General features: G+C 41.1%; 1 protein-coding gene across 1 annotated transcript in view; it reads right to left on the bottom strand.

The window, feature by feature from the left end:
• NBAS (NBAS subunit of NRZ tethering complex) overlaps positions 1 to 17,212 on the bottom strand; it is a 407,958-nt gene extending 390,746 nt beyond the window's left edge. Inside the window, exons 1-4 of the mRNA XM_084622071.1 lie at positions 17,028 to 17,212; positions 5,997 to 6,051; positions 4,165 to 4,201; positions 22 to 99 (exon numbers count right to left, since the gene is read on the bottom strand). Coding sequence (XP_084478197.1) covers positions 22 to 99; positions 4,165 to 4,201; positions 5,997 to 6,051; positions 17,028 to 17,150 — 293 coding nt within the window. The 5' untranslated portion in view covers positions 17,151 to 17,212. The remainder of the gene's footprint in view (positions 1 to 21; positions 100 to 4,164; positions 4,202 to 5,996; positions 6,052 to 17,027) is intronic.
• Between the last annotated feature and the right edge of the window lie 325 nt (positions 17,213 to 17,537).

The raw sequence follows: 17,537 nt of genomic DNA, 5'->3' as shown, positions 1-17,537 counted from the left end.
GAAAAATGATATCCCTCTTACCTTGCAAGCACTAGATGCCAGTTAATCTGCTTACTAACCAGACGAACAAGCCCAGCAGGGAGGGAAAACTTTGCAGGGCTGAAATACCAAGTATATTCAGATTAGAATGTGAGGTTTGAAAATTGATACAATATAAATCAAAACAGTAATATGTAAGAAATATATGGCAGATTAATTGGTTTCAAAAGGTCACTCTAAAATATTACCCTAAAAGTTATTTTTTATTTCAGAAAAAAAAATTCCCAGCTGGAAGTCAGATGTCCAAAACTATTTTGGGTGCTTTTGTTTTTAAACAACAAATGCATACGTTATGAAAGCTTAAAAGAAATTTCCCACAACATACACAAATGAAGGCCGTAAACCTGCAAAGGGATCCATGCATACGGACCTAACATCTGCCTGGAGTCCAATGACTTCAAAAGGCAACATATTGCTGTAAACGCCCGACTCTGTCAAATCCAATTCCAAGATCAAAACCCAGGTGCACACTTCATGTTAGAAAAGTATATACAGACAGATTTATGTGTGTAGTCTACTGCTATTTGAAGGAAATATCTTGCCATTCAAATGATACCAGAGGGATCCAGCCAATCAGAGAAACAAGAAAAATCAAAACTTAGAATCTGACTAAATGGCAGACTAAATATTGAAATGAATCTAAATAATTAAACTTACAGTCTAAGATTGTCATTTATGTATACCAATGGCTCTCAAACTTGTTTTTTTTACTGGTGACCCCTTTCACATAGCAAGTCTCTGAGCGTGACCCCCCCCCTTAAATATATAAAAAAAAGTGTTTTTAATTTATAACGCCATTATAAATGCTGGAGGCAAAGCGGGGTTTGGGGTTGAGGCTGTCAGCTTGTGACCCCCCCATGTAATAACCTCGCGACCCCGAGGGGTCCCAACCCCCAGTTTGAGAACCATGTATACTATATCCTGCTAGAGACCTTTCTAGAACCTTTTATTTTAAACATATTACACTGAATTGCAAATTAAGATTAGCAATGATGTGGCAGTCCAGTGGAAACAGTGGCTCCTCCAATTCTAGAGTCTTCCTTGTATTTTTTCCTTTATTTCTTGAAATAGAACCTATGCTTACATTTTTATTTTGTCCATTATAGTATGAGTTTATCAGAACAATTTTTACTGTGTGTTTTGTGATCTATGCATTGTATTCCTTCCCTTCTATCCCTATGCCACTCCCAATTACTTATAGGAAAAGTTATTTTATACTTCTGATAAAACTAGATCACAGCTTTCAAGTGGATACATGTAATCCTTAAAAAAAGTGATGAATTACTTTTCTGCATGTTGGAATACTGTAAAATTCAAAGCAAGTTACACTAGCATGAACTGATTCTGAATATAATTGTGTTTATTTCAAGTTTTGTATGAAAAACAAAAATGCTTTGCACTTTTAGATGGCTGTGTTGGTCATCAAATGATTTCATAAGTATAACCCCATTTTACAGATGGGAAAACTAATGTGTTAAGAGGCTGTCTGACCTCAAGCAAATCACTTTACAAGTCAGTAGCATAGTCCACAATCATGTCTAGGGCCCTACCAAATTCACAGCCATGAAAAACGCATCACAGACCATGAAATCTGGTCTCCCCCCACATGAAATATGGTCTTTTGTGTGCTTTTACCTTATACTACACAGAGTTCAAGGGGGAGATCACAATTTCTCAAATTGGGAGTCCTGACTCAAAAGGGAGTTGCAGAGGGGTTGCAAAGTTATTTTAGGGAGTTCATGGTATTGCCACCTTTATTTCTGCACTGCCTTCAGACCTGGGCAGCTGGAGAGCGGTGGCCATTGTCCGAGCACCCAGCTTTTAAGGCAGCAGAAGTAAGGGTAGCAATTTCATACCATGTCATCCTTACTTCTGTGCTGCTATTGGAGGTGGCTCGGCCTTCAGAGCTGGGCTCCTGGCCAGCAGCCACCACTCTCCAGCTGCCAACCTCTGAAGACAGCCTGCCTCCTGCAGCAGCGCAGAAATAAGGGTAGCAATACTGCAACCCCCCACATACAATAACCTTGCAACTCCCCCACAACTCCTTTCTGGGTCAGAACCCCTAAAATTACAACACCGTGAAATTTCAGATTTAAATATCTGAAATCATGAAATCTATGATTTTTAAAATCCTATGACTGAAATAGACCAAAATGGACTGTGAATTTGGTAGGGCCCTAGTCATAACATCTCCAGACCACAGTCTCCTGCATGGAGTTTAAACTGTAAAGTGAGTGCCTTGTGAAATACAAGTATGGAAATGCAGTGAAAAAAAAAGTAATGAGAAAAGAATAAAATGAAAAATATTCAATAGGAGAGCAACAGCACTTCAGGAAGGAGAATGCCGTAAGAGAATTTCTAATGACTTGGTGATGCTCACCGCAGGTAAATATCATGAGATGCATATTAAGAATGGAGAAAAGTAGTAAGTCTGAACTCAGCACTCTAGATGCTGCAGAACTGAGTAGTAAAGGAGCAGGACCAAGGAAATATACAGTTTACAAGCTCAACCAAGAACTTGAATACTTCTAATACAGCGTTTCTCAAATGCAGGCATGCAGGCACCAAGGGCTTTTCTTGCAGTCACAGCCTCCGGGGCTGCAATTGGGTGGGAGGACCCACCTCCTGCCCCTCCCTGGTGCTGCTGGATGGACAGCCTTGGTGTTGGTTGCTGGGGCTTCCAGCAAGGGTTGGACAGCCAGAGAATTCCCCATCTTCCCAGGGGAGATGGGGCTCAGAATTTAGGCTTCAGCCCGGCAGGTGGTGGGAGAGGCAGGCTCTGGCTGCGGGGCTGCAGGCTCTGGCTGCGGGGCTTCAGGCTCCGGCCCCCGCACTGCGTCCCCCGGCCAACACCCCACCCCACATCGCCCCACCTCCTGCTGCATCCCCCGATCCTCCATCCAGGACTTAATTTGTCCCCTGGGGCTAAGTCTGCTGTAAAAAGTGATACCTGCATGTTGGTTAATATCACCTTTCACAGCAGATTTACTAGCTAGCAGCAAACAAATTACAATGATTTGCACATGTATATGTGCATATTTATTTATTTTTCCTAGAGCTAATTAAGTATTTTATGGAAAAAATGTGACAACGGCCACCAGCAAGAGTTGGTGGATGCACTCTGAGGCCACCAAATAATTTGTCCTCAGAACTCCTGGTCTAGTAGCACAGATAAAGCCTAGAGAGCGTACAAGCTCAAGGAAAAGAAAAAGAAAAAACACTCGAGTTGCTGACAAGAAGAACATTATTGTCCATCAAATCACACAGCAAATGGAACCAAGGGACATTGTTTATGAAGAGAGGTATGGCCCTCAAACCAGAGAAACAGAAATTCCCACATCCGTGAAAACTATATCCTGCTAAATATCAGAACGACTAGCATGTTTGACAGGGTCACTTATGTGGTGGATTACCAGGTTCATCCCAATTGTCTCAAGGGATTAGCAAGTATAAAAGTCTATCCTTCCATGGGGCCAGGGGTGCAGCAACCATTCATAGTTAGGCTTCTGATCACAGAACCTCTTTACATAGAATCTTGCACTTGCTAGCCACAAGACTGAGATGATCATCCACTTTCCCTTCCAATTCCTTACATTTGGGGTCACCGCAGGAATGGTATGTCTCATTTTAAGGAATTGGGAAACTGGTTTTGTCTGACCATTTACTTATTTTATAAGCACCAGTGTATTCAGCACAGTGTCACCACAAAGAAAGAGAGCCCTGCACCCAATAATATAAATAATATAGCCAATAATATAAATATAAAAGAGCCAATAATATAAATCTACATATACTGTTTATTATGACTCAGCACTTTGATATGGAGTCACGGAGATAAACATGGAATCCTACAATGTCATTTGGTTGTTTACAGAGTCACTTTTTAGTGGAGAAACTCACTTTAGTGGCCAAATTCTGACTCCAATACCTGTTGGCAGATTTAACAAGCACAACGTGGCCATAAATTGGGTTCAGTGGAACAGAAATTCTCAAGAGAAGCAGGATTGAGGAGGGAGGTGTGTCTTTACTGGCATGGCAAAAAAAATAACCTTCTAAAGCAAAAAATTTTATGACAACAAATATTTGGCAAAAATTTAATCTTCTTGTTTCCAACTTCAAACTTACCTGTACCAGATATACTGAAGCAAAAATAATGCAGGACCTATGAAAAGAGAAAAGCAATAAATTGAGACAGTTACTTCAACAGTTTAAAAAAAAAAAAATCAGTCCTCAAATTACAGCAGAAAATAAAAATACAAATAGGGCAATTTCCTGCAATATCCTGGATAAACCTTACTGAATTATGTTTAATACCGTTGGGCTCCATTTATTAAAAATGCAATTGTTAATGGGTTATTGAGGGATTGTATGTGTTTCCATGGAAAAGGTAAAAATACAGCGCCTCCAGGAAGTGAGAACAGAGGGTGATCAGTCAAAGTCAGTCCAGTTGTAACATCTCCAGAGGAACACCACTCCCTGGAAAGATCCACATAAACTAATTCTAATTGGATTCTCCAGGAACCAACAGACAAAGAAAGGATTTTTGGACAAATAACCTAGTAGTAAACTGACTCATGGCGTTCTTCCTGATTCAGTAAATGGACAGGACCTCTAGTCCACGAAGGCCTCAGTCCTTAGGGAGGGGTTGGAAGGACTGGCCTACTGATACCCCATAAGACTGTGTTTTTGTTCTGAGTAAAGGGTGTTACAAACTTGAAACCATAGGAAGAGCCCTGTGTAGGATATGATGGACTGCTCGCCACCCAGAGCCCATGTTGGAGTTGGGGTTATCTCTGGTAAGTTTATTAGCACACGTATAGGTTCTTTTATTGTTTTAACATGTTTTCTCAGTATTGCTTTTGCCTTAAGAGTAAAATGTGCTTGCTAAAGAAGAGCTGTTTAGTAGATTAAGTGTGGTAATCACATCTCTCTCAAGAGAGGACAAAAAAGCCTACTTAAGCAGCCTGTCTTTTGATGCAGGGCTTCCAGTTTAGGCAGGGAATTGTTCAGCCTGGAACTACCAGAGTCAGAAGGGAGAGGGACAACTGCTGAGGAACCAGAAGCCTAGAGTGGATGCACTTGCTTGATCGTAGAAGGGGAATACAGGTACAGTTTCCCTGAATTGTGACACTGGGAACTCTCAGAAAAAGTATTTTTGGCATAAAAATGAATATTCTTTGTATTTCTACTTGACCACTGAATCACAAATTTTATGAAAAAAGTTAATACAGAGTTCAAACCCCATGCAATTTTGAAAACTCAATGAAAAGCATCTGGGGGGTGAAAATTACTAACATGCATACATCAATCATAGTAATAGCAGCATACCATGATTTTAAATACCTTTTTGTAGAAGTGTCCAGGAATTCTAACTAAAAACATTAGGTCTGACAAAGGCACATGCCAAAACCTCAATATCATTCTGCAGTAATACAGATGCTTGTCAGATGTATGTTTTATTAGTGTGCCCCAATGGGGTACTATCTAGCCAGAACAAAAACTCACAACTAAGAAGATACAAAGGGAAAATGATAAAAAGCTGTTCCCAAATTGATACATAATATATGTTACATTATACTAGCCCAGTGGTTCTCAAACTTTTGTACTGGTGACCCCTTTCACATAGCAAGCCTCTGAGTAGGACCCTCCCCCTTATAAATTAAAAACCACTTTACTTTTTTATATATTTAACACCATTATAAATGCTGGATGCAAAGTGGGGCTTGGGGCGGAGGCTGACAGCTCGCGACCCCCCCCCACCATGTAATAACCTTGCGACCCCCTGAAGGGTCGCGACCCCCTGAAGGGTCCCGATCCCCAGTTTGAGAACCCCTATACTAGCCCCATCATGATACCAGGCATAGCAAAGCCTGTAAGCAGAACCCACACAAATATCATTTAAGCCATAAAATATAAAACCAGTAAACAATCCTTCAATGAAAATAAGTCATATTTACCTGTAATTGCTCTAGTGATGATAAAGGATGCACCATGTTTTTTGTTGCCTCTTGGCTGCAATTACAACAATACATTAATCGTGTAACATCTGAACAATCCAATATTCATGTACATACTCAGTGAATGCACTTGATAAACCCTCTGCTCCTCTAAAAACTTCTCATTTAATTTTGACCATTCCCAATTCCATATTAAACTGCAAAAGCTAAGAGACTGTATAACTGAACATTCAGTATGTGCCAAATTGTAATAAAAACAGAACATTATCATAGGATACAATTGTTCAATGTGCTGTCATTGGTGCACTGCATTCTGATTGTGCATGAGAAAAAGTCTCTGGGTCAAAAGGCTTACGTGAAAGAGCAAGAACTTTTATAGCAACAGGTCCCTTTCTATATGTATTTCTGCCAAGTAAAACACCTATTTACAGACCATTTTCTCTCCCCAGTACCCTTCTTCCACCTTTCCTTCTCCCACATAATCTCACTAATACTCTACTTCTGCAGCAATGTCACTATGCTCCATTTTGCATCCACTGAATGGCATACAGAGAACTCATGGTTTCTATCTCAAGCAAAAAGGAGCAGTGCAGGAGACCTACATAGCAAGAGAAGGAAGCAATATAATCAGCCAGGACAAAAGGGAAAGCATTACAGGAAAGAACCAAGCAAGGAAAAAGTACATACAATCAAAAGGGAGATCCAAAGAGAGGGGAGAGACAACAGAACTTGGGATAAGTGCTCTTGCCCATAAAAAGAGGATGAGACTACTTCTCAAAGAAAAAAAAAAAGGAAGGAGGAAGAAGTGAAAAGGAGTAAGAACAGAGGGACAACACAGATAAAGAGGAAAGGAAGAAATCACAAGCAGAGCTTAAAGCAGTGGTTTTCAACCTGTGGTCCACAGACCCCTGGGAATCCGGAGATTATGTCTAAGATTCCAAAGGGGCCCGCAACTCCATTTAAAGTTTTTTAGGGGTCTGCAAATGAAAAAAAGTTTGAAAGCCACTGGCTTAAAGTCATTCTTCATTCACATATGGTTGTCGTTCTCTAGTCAAAATCTCATAGCACCACAAACTGAAGGAGAGTGAAGGAAGGAAGTACAACTACTCTTAGGTCAACGACTAGGTTAATGGAGCAGATTGTTTTATGACAATCATGCCAGTGACAGAGGTAAGAATTTTTTTAAAAAATATTTAAGGCTATGCTTTTCAAAAATGAATGCCCATAGTCAGGTTTCCAAGTCCATATTTTGAGATCAATAGGAACTGTGGGATATTCAGCACTTCTGAAAAATCAGGCCACTTGTTACATGTCTAAATGCATGCATATTCAGACACCTAAGTCCTAGGCTCCCAATTTGAAAATCTTGGCCTAGGTAGATACTCTTTTTATTTAATGTTTGCAAAGCCTTTTAAAGAAATATTTTTACAGTGTCAACAGCTCTTTAGAATGCCTCTTTGTTGTGTCTCAGTGTGGGTGAGCTGAAAGGAGGAGTACACACAGCTGCCCCAATAAACAATTTGCCCGGTAAAGGTTCATCAGCAAGGCAGCAATGTGACCGCCGTTTCTGTATAGCAGGTGTGGCCAAACTGTTGCTCGTGAGTGTTAGGATATAGATATTCAGGCCTGTCTGTAAAGGCCTATACGCTAAGAATTTAGGTGTATTCTTATCACTTGGCTAGTGATAGAGGTATAAAAGAAAGAATCAAAATCACTGTCTGCTGGTGTAAGGGCCTTCTCTTACTGTGACAGTCTGAGGCCCTGTTCTTAGGCTAAGGCCTTTGGCTAAGCAGCAGAGGCAGCCATAAGCTGGGAAGCGAACGGTCACATCCTCACATTCCAAACTAGTCACATTGAAATAAGGTGCTATTGGGCTGTTAGGCACTATCAGGACAGGATTGTATTCCTATCACCTCCAGAGAAAGGGAAGTGCCTAGAAAATGTAAAAGGAAACTTAGTTTGATAGCATCCTGTCTGGCAAGAACTCACTTATCAATAGCTGGGATGTGAAATCCTCACTTCTGCATTGTTTTGTCATTATAGTTCCCACTTTGCTGTTGTTTGTCTGTATAATCTCTGTCTGGTTCTGTGATTGTTCCTGTCTGCTGTATAATTAATTTTGCTGGGTGTAAACTAATTGAGGTGGTGGGATATAATTGGTTACATAATCATGTTACAATATGTTAGGATTGGTTAGTTAAATTTCAGGAAAATGATTGGTTAAGGTATAGCTAAGCAGAACTCAAGTTTTACTATATAATCTGTAGTCAATGAGGAAGAGACTGGGGTGTGGGTGGGGGTGGGCATGTGGGTGTGTGAGATGGGAACAGGGAATGGGGGTAAGAAAATTGGAATCATGTTTTGCTAAAGGGGGAGATGGGAACAGGGAATGGGAGTAAGGAAGTTGGAATCATGTTTGGCTAAGGGCAGGAATGGGAACAGGGACACAGGTGTAAGGCTTTGTGGTGTCAGAGCTGGGAAGGAGGATACTAAGGAAGGAAACTGGAATCATGCTTGCTGGAAGTTCACCCCAATAAACATCGAATTGTTTGCACCTTTGGACTTCGGGTATTGTTGCTCTCTGTTCATGCGAGAAGGACCAGGGAAGTAAGTGGGTGAAGGAATAAGCCCCCTAACAGTGAGCCATATGTGGCTCTTTTACAGTTAAAGTGCAGCTCCCAGAGCGCCCCCCCCTCACCTACAAGACGGGGCAGGAGGGAACTTGAGGCTTTTGCCCTGCAATGGGGCGGTAGGACTCGGGGGAAGGAAGGGGGACTAAGGGCTTTAGCCCAGCAAGGGGGCATCAGGGGAGAAGCCCCGCACCCTAACAGGTGCTGCCCCACAGGGCAGGTTGTGTGTGTGTGTGTGTGTGTGTCTTGCAGCTCTCGAACTTCTAAAGATTACCGTACAGTGGAGTCACATCTTACGCGGGGGTTAGGTTCTAAAATCAGTGCATAAGGCGAAAATCGCGTAAAGCCAAAAAGAGAGAGAGAGGAATGAAAGAATAAAAAAGGGAGAAAAAAGGACTTCAGTGTTGTTTTGCGCAAACCAGAGTGCCTCAGGATGGCCAGGAGCACTGTGTATGATCAGCAACACTTTAAACGCAAATCCTTTCTCTTCAAGGTACCACTTGACTTCCGGAATGAAATACTTGTGGAACCAATCCAGAAATAATGCTGCCGTCACCCAAGCCTTTTTATTTGATTGTCAGAACACAGGCAGGAGATTTTTGTTCTTGCCTTTTAGGGCACGGGGATTTTCAGCCCTGTAGAGCAAGTCCAGCTTTATTAAACGCCCAGCCACTCTGCCACATAACACAGTAACATGGTCTTTAGCTGCTTTGAAGCCAGGGGCTTGTCTTTCTGATTTCGAAGCGTAAGTGCGGTTGGGCATTTTTTTCCAGAAGAGCCCAGTCTCGTCAGCATTAAAAACTTGTTCCAGAAGATAGCCCTTTTCTTCTATGATTTTCTTTAATTGTTTGGGGTAGGCTTTTGCTACCTCTTCATTAGCATATGCAGCTTCACCAGTAGTCTGCACGTTTTTGAGGTTGAAGCAGTTCCTAAATCAGTTAAGCCAATCTTGGCTGGCTTTGAATTCCTTCTCATCAGAAGGCTGTCCCTCTTCAGCGGCAGGTTTGAACAGCGTGTAGAGGCTAAGAGCCTTTTCTCACAACGTGTTTCCATCGATAGGCACATGTTTATGGTTCATGTCTTCCAGCCATAAGTTTAATGCCTTTTCAGTTTTCACTAAAGTCTTATCATGCACCTGGCTTGTCACCTTAGCAGTTGTTGGAGCACTTGATGCCACAGCTTGACGAATTTCTCTCTCGTGTATCTTGATGGCGCGGATGCTAGATTAGTTGCAGCCATATATACTCGCCACGTTGGAGACCAACATACCGTCTCTCAGTAAGTCCAACACAGCCAGTTTTTCCTCCAGCATTGGAACAGATCACTGTTTCTTCAGTTGAGCACCAGATGAAGTAGTTGGCTTGCACTTAGGGGCCATGTTGTACAAAAAATACGTATCTTTAAACACTAGAATCACACTCAGCACAGTGAGATGTTCACCGGATCGGCGGGCAGCAATCGATCCAGCGGGGGTCGATTTATCGCGTCTAGTCTAGACATGATAAATTGACCTGAGTGCTCTCCCGTCAACTCCTGTACAGTAATCCATCGCTGCAAGTTATTGTTATTTTTCTTTTTTTTTTTGCCGAGCACATATAGTTGAATTTGTGTAAGTTAAATGCGCGTATGATGCAACTCCACTGTATGTGGCTCGGAGGGTCAGTAAGTTTGGCCACTCCTGCTACACAGCATTACAGTAACAATAAATGACAAAGTTTTGTTTGGGAAATCTGATGAATAAAAGAAACAGTGTGCCCAAGGGATTTAAGAGCATAAGTCCCAATAAAAATTCTGAGTCGTGAACAGCTCCTAAATCCCACGGGCACTTTTGAAAGTCTCCCCCATTACTTTTAGAGTACTTTTTTGAAGATTTACACCATCCACTTCTGAACTTAAACTATGTACTCTTGTTCTTCAACTGTTTTTTAATCCCTAAAAGTAAGTAATTTACTCTCATATTAGGAACACTAGAATTTACTCTCCCTTTAACGTAGCTCCACTGGGAATTACATACACCATATAGTTACAGAGAAACCCATCTTCCAACCCATTAAGAAACCTCCTTTTCTGATTCATTCATATTTGACGGACAAGCTTCAAATTTTACTCTATTCAAGCAAATCTCTACATGACTCATATCTACTTTTGCAATGACAATACATCCATTTAGCATTGATATTTGTTGGCTGCCTAACCACATTCATAAAAATTACCTTAAAAAAACATAAAAGTTGAAATGTCAAACACTCAAAAGTTAGGAAATGCCAGAATTAAGGTTACCTGGGCAACCATAAAATTCAGTCTCCTTATGCAATAAGCATTATCATGCAGTCTTTAAATTACATGATCAAACACATTTTCCCCCCACAGGACCCTGCCTCATTCAGTGCACAGAATGAGCAGTGTTCAGTGAATGGTTAACTATTCAATATTTTCTTTTTTATCCTCGTAGTGTGGCGTCATGCATTATTTACTACACACCATCCAAACCCTGCATTGAATACAGAAAGCCCACATGGGCTTTTCTATGGAGCTCTCATGACAGTATCTTAGTTATTTACAAACACTAATGAGTTTATCTTCACAACACTCCTGTGAGGTGAGGTGGTTTTATTATAGTCACCATTTTCACGTGGAGAAGTGAAGCACAGAGATTAAAGCCAAAAGTGTCACCTAATTTTTGGTTTCCACTTTGAGAAACCTATGCCTAAGTTTTCAGAATTCTTAGCATTTTATAGTATTTACTACATTCAGAACACAGCTCCTATTAACTTTAGTTGTATTGTGAACAGTCAACACTTCTGCAAGTCAGATGGCAAATGTTTCAAGTTAGGCAGCGAAAAAATTTGGAACGCAGAGCAGCCACCTAGGAAGTTTTGTTTCAGTTACAGTATTTGCCCAGCATCATATAGAAACTCTGTGGCAAAGGCAAGGCAAGAATCCAATTATCCAGGGCAGCATTCACTGTCTTTACCACATGACCATCCTTTCTCCACCTGCAGTCCTTTGCCTCTATCACTATACACTTTCCAACTCCTGCAAAAAAAAAAAAAAAAAAAAAAAAAAAAAAAAAAGTAGGGGTCCCCTACAGTCAACAGTCTCGTTCATGGCACAACTCTGATTCATTCCCACTGTGCACTGAATGAGGCAGGAGTCTTGTGGAAAAAAACAACATGTGATCATCTACTTAAAACTGTAGCATAGTCTAAGTAGGCAGAAACAGAATCACCCTGAGAAAATATTTACAGAGAAACAATCAGTATACATAAGGTCTCTCGTAAGACCTTAAAGGTTGGGGACACATTTCTAGCACCATATGTTATCTTCCCTGAAAGTCTCCACACCCTTTTTAAGATGACCTAAAATAATTCCAAAGAAAGAAATTGCAAAAATTAAATTTTCAAAAAGCCTCCCATTTTTACATTGCACAATGGCCATTGTCGGAAGACAGGATACTGGGCTAGATGGACCTTTGGTCTGACCCACTATGGACGTTCTTATGACCCAATCTTGAAAACTTTCACAGTAAGTAAATGGGACCATTCCCATGTGTAAATGTTTGCTGGACCACTGAGATTAGTTATTGCCTTTCCCTCAATTGTTTCTAGAATCTTTAATAAAGTGGATTCACCTTGAAAAATGTTTTCCAATTTGATTAGAAATTATGCTTACTGACCTGCAAAAGGAATTCTAATCAACAAAAATGTTTCAGTTTACTATCAAACTTTCAAGGAAAGAAAGACAATTTAATAAAATTAGAGGTGCAATATAAAGGTTAATTGGCTCAAAATATATTGTACTTCATCCTGCATCTAAAAACATAGCCCAGCCTCAAGGACCAAAGGAACACTATATTTTATGCATTTCAACAGTCAGGGTAGATTTTTATTCGTGTTTTCTAATGATTAATGCGTTTCCCCTGTATGTCAGAAGCTATGAAAAATAACTAGGGCTATCAAGCAATGAAAAAAAATGTTGATTAATCATGCGATTAAATAAATTAATCACAATTAATCACACTTTTAATAACAGAATACCATTTGTTTAAATGTTTTTGGATGTTTTCTACATTTTCAAATATATTGATTTCAATTACAACACAGAACACAAAGTGTAGAGTGCTCCCTTTATTTTTTATTACAAATATTTGTGCTGTAAAAAACAAAATAAATAGCATTTTTCAATTCACCTCATACAAGTACTGTAATGCAATCTTTTTATCATAAAAGTTGAACTTACAAATGTACAAAAAAACTGCATTCAAAAATAAAACTATGTTAAACTTTAAAGCCTACAAGTCCACTCAGTCCTACTTCTTCAGCCAATCACTCAGACAAAGAAGTTTGTTTACATTTGCAGGAGATAATGATACCTGAAAGTGAAAACAGGTGTTTGCATAGCAGGGTTATACCCAGCGTCGCAAGATATTTACATGCCAGATGCACTAAAGATTCACATGTCCCTGCATGCTTCAACCACCCTTCCAGAGGACGTGCATCCATGCTGATGACAAGTTCTGCCCAATAACAATCCAAAGCAGTGCAGACTAACATGTTCATTTTCGTCATCTAAAACAGATGCCACCAGCAGAAGGCTGATTTTCTTTTTTGGTGGTTTGGGTTCTGTAGTTTCCATCATCAGAGTGTTGCTGTTTTAAGATTTCTGAAAGCATGTTCCACACCTCATCCCTTTCGGATTTTGGAAGGCATTTCAGATTCTTAAACCTTGGGTCGACTGGTGTAGCTATGGAAATCTCACATTGGTACCTTCTTTGCATTTTGTCAAATCTGCAGCGTAAGTGCCCCTAAAACGAACATGTGCTGGGTCATCATCTGAGACTCCATAACATGAAATATATGGCAGAATGTGGGAAAAACAGAGCAGGAGACATACTATTCTCCTCCAAGGAGTTCAGTCCAAAATGTAATTAATACATTATTTTTTTAAACGAGCGTCAGCAGCATGGAAGCATGTCCTTCAGAATGGTGGCCAAAGCATGAAGGGGCATACGACTGTTTAGCATATCTGGCATATAAATACCTTGCAATGCCAGCTATAAAAGTGCCATGCAAACGCCTGTTCTCACTTTCAGGTGACATAAATAAGAAGCCAGCAAGCAGCATTATCTCCCGTAAATGTAAACAAACTTGTTTGTCTTAGCGATTGGCTGAACAAGAATTAGTAGTGAATGGACTTGTAGGCTCTAAAGTTTTGCATTGTTTTGTTTTTGAGTGCAGTTATTTAACAAAAGAAAAATCTACATTTGTAAGTTGCACTTTCACAATAAAAGAAATTGCATTATGGTACTTGTGTGAGGTGAACTGAAAAATATTATTTCTTTTGTTTATCATTTTTACAGTGAAAATATCTGTAATAAAAAGAATATAAAGTGAACACTGTACACCTTGTATTCTGTATTGTAACTGAAATCAATATGTTTGAAAATGTAGAAAAACATTCAAAAATATTTAATAAATTTCAATTGGTATTCTATTGTTTAACCGTGCGACTAAAACTGCAAGTAATTGCAATTAATTTTTTTAATCGTGTTAGTTAACTGTGATTAATCGACAGCCCTAAAAATAACATTGCACCATGAGCTCATTTAGGCCCCAATTCTGCAATAAACGCTGTTTGTGGAGATCCCTGTATAAGCATAGTTGATCACTGGCTCAGGGCCCTCATTTGCCATTATATCTAGGTCCTCCCCAGACTTGCTGCTTTTTACACATGAAGTTACTCAGTTTGCATCTGTACTGTTTTCTCTCTCCCTCCCTAATTATTCATATTTTAATTTAACATTGCATGTGGTTGACTGTTCAGCTTCACCAACAGCATATTGCCCACCTGACCTCTGAGTCGTTAATTGGCAATATCACAATTTCCAGTGACTGTTCATTTAACAGATGTCTTGAAAAAAGCAGTAGGTGCAAATGAACTTAGTAAATAAAAATACAGTTTTCATGGGAATGTTCCAATTTCTGCTTCTCGGTTCATGGATACTAAGAACGCTCTTTGCTCAATTATTTCCCAAATAAAACGTTTCCATGAAGTATCAGTAAATCACGAAGTGTTTGAACTGTATCTATGTCGAGCTGAAAATATTTTCAACAAATAGTCAGTTTTAAGCAGGGGGCAAAGGAATTACAAAAATTGGCATGATTTTATACGTGTGTGTATGTATAATTTTACACACACAGGATTTGAAAGCACAACATAATAAATACAAGGAATAACTTCAGAGCCAAAATGCAACCTCTGTGATGGAAGACAGACGGATGGACAACTGACAGCACAAAGTGAGGGAAAGAACAGAAAAAGAAGAGATGGAAAATTTGTCCCCAAGGATACAAGGGCAAGCCGCTATTTGCTGACCACAGAAAAGGGCCAAGGTTTCTCTAGTGGTCTACGCAGAACAAACAGAACTTCAACAAATTACAATTTTCCAACCTGTGAATTTGAAATAATGCTTAACCAAATTGTGCCGTGATATCTACTCATGACAAGCTCTGTAAACACACCAAGTATTTTATGCCCTCCTGTCAAGGTTCCTTCCCCACTCTGAACGCTAGGGTACAGATGTGGGGACCTGCATGAAAACCTCCTTAGCTTATCTTTACCAGCTTAGGTCAAAACTTCCCCAAGGTACAAAATATTCCACCCTTTGTCCTTGGATTGGCCGCTACCACCACCAAACAAATACTGGTTACTGGGGAAGAGCTGTTTGGAAACGTCTTTCCCCACAAATACTTCCCAAAACCTTGCACCCCACTTCCTGGACAAGGTTTGGTAAAAAGCCTCACCAATTTGCATAGGTGACCACAGACCCAAACCCTTGGATCTGAGAACAATGAAAAAGCATTCAGTTTTCTTACAAGAAGACTTTTAATAGAAATAGGAGTAAATAGAAGTAAAGAAATCCCCTTTGTAAAATCAGGATGGTAGATACCTTACAGGGGAATTAGATTCAAAACAGAGAATCCCTCGAGGCAAAACCTTAAGTTACAAAAAAGATACACAGACAGAAATAGTTATTCTATTCAGCATAATTCTTTTCTCAGCCATTTAAAGAAATCATAATCTAACACATACCTAGCTAGATTACTTACTAAAAGTTCTAAGACTCCATTCCTGGTCTATCCCCGACAAAAACAGCATATAGACAGACAGAGACCCTTTGTTTCTCTCCCTCCTCCCAGCTTTTGAAAGTATCTTGTCTCCTCATTGATCATTTTGGTCAGGTGCCAGCGAGGTTACTTTTAGCTTCTTAACCCTTTACAGGTGAGAGGAGTTTTCCTCTGGCCAGGAGGGATTTTAAAGGGGTTTACCCTTCCCTTTATATTTATGACACCCCCTCTTCCTTCCCCAATGTGACTTCAGTGAGAGATGAGGACACTCAGCACCTCCAAAGGTTAAAGCCAGAGATTACTTAACAGGGCAAGCAATGAAATACAAAGGAGGAAGGGAGACACAAAGATTTTAAAGGGGTTTACCCTTCCCTTTATATTTATGACACCTCCCCACCCAGTTCACATTGCAGATGTATCAAGCCCAGCCAGAGCTTTAATAGGAAATCATTTCATTTGCATCACACACTGTTTACTTGACAGAGGGCCTGGTTTTCATAAGGGCAGCTCCCTCTGAGTCCTTTGGTCTGTGAGCACTTAATGTTTCTGGAGATCAGGCCCAAAGTAAATTACACAATGAATACTTCTCCCTAACAACCTTCTGTATGTTTTGTAAAAGTAAAAACCTAATCAATACTTGTTAATGGTATAAAAAGGACAGATGTAAAAAAAAAAACCCCTAAAACCATAGGTGCTAGAACTAGGAGTGCTGGGGGGGGGGGGGGTTTAGCAGCAGCATCCCCTGGCTTGAAGTGATTTCCATTATATACAGGGTTTACAGTTGCATTCAACTGCTTTCAGCACCCAAACATTGCTCCAGCACCTGTGACTGAAACAGCAAACCTGCAAAAGTGAGATGACAAACTGGAGGGGACTCACTTCTCCCTCTCACTGAATGCAGCATTCAGGGGCACGCTACAGGTGTTTTGTCCCTGCCCTGGCTGCTCGTTATAGATTTATGATCCGCTGCATGTAAGGGTGGCCTCGGCAGCGTGTAGCTTGGAGAGAAGAAATCCCCTCACTCAGGATTCACGTTAGGTCTTGGGCTCATGTTGTCCGGCTGAAGGGTTTTGCTGCGTGTCTGCAAGTTTCATCCGTGCAAGGTGCCCCAACGTGAGCCAGAGCCCCCACCACGCCCCGCTATGCGCGGGGGGGGGGGACGGGACCCTGCCATTCACACGCCCCTTTTCCCTCCCCCCGCCAGGGCTCTACGTGGCCATCCTCCCCCCCGCCCCCACCTGCGGTCATTCCCAGCCGGCGCGGGGAGGACTGACCTGCACCTCGGTCTCCGGCGGCCACTCGGTGTTGATGAGCAGGTCGTAGAGGATGTTCTCCTCCTCTTCCCCACTGACATCGGCGGCCACCTCCTCCTCCCAGCTCCCCCAGGTAGCGGCCATGCTCAGCCCGGACCCGGATCGCAGCTGCAGCCACTACGGCGCCCGGCAGCGGACAAACCTCCTCCCAGCGGGCGGGGGGAGGAAGAGAGAGGTGTTTAACCCTTTTCGCTCTGCTGCTGTCTGCGTAGAGCAAGCTGGGCTCATCCTAAAGCCTTTTGCTCTGTAGAGAGATGGGGCCAAAATGCTTTCCAAAGGTCCCAGCATGGCCAGGTCCTTAAAGGTTTCTCTAGGGAGCTGTCTTTTAATAGTAACCAACCTGTGAATTTGAAATAATGCTTAAAGTTAAGGGTCTGAATACCTTTCAGGAGCTTGGCCTCAGGCCCCAGTGGATCAGCATTGCTTTGCTTAGGCACAGAGGTCTACCACCTCCATGGTCATGTTACAGGA

Source organism: Lepidochelys olivacea (genome assembly GCF_965140295.1).
Source record: "Lepidochelys olivacea isolate rLepOli2 genome assembly, chromosome: 3".
Classification (NCBI taxonomy): Eukaryota; Metazoa; Chordata; order Testudines; family Cheloniidae; genus Lepidochelys; species Lepidochelys olivacea.
The sequence above is the reverse complement of the archived record's forward strand: the minus strand, read 5'-3'. Positions and strand labels throughout refer to the sequence as shown.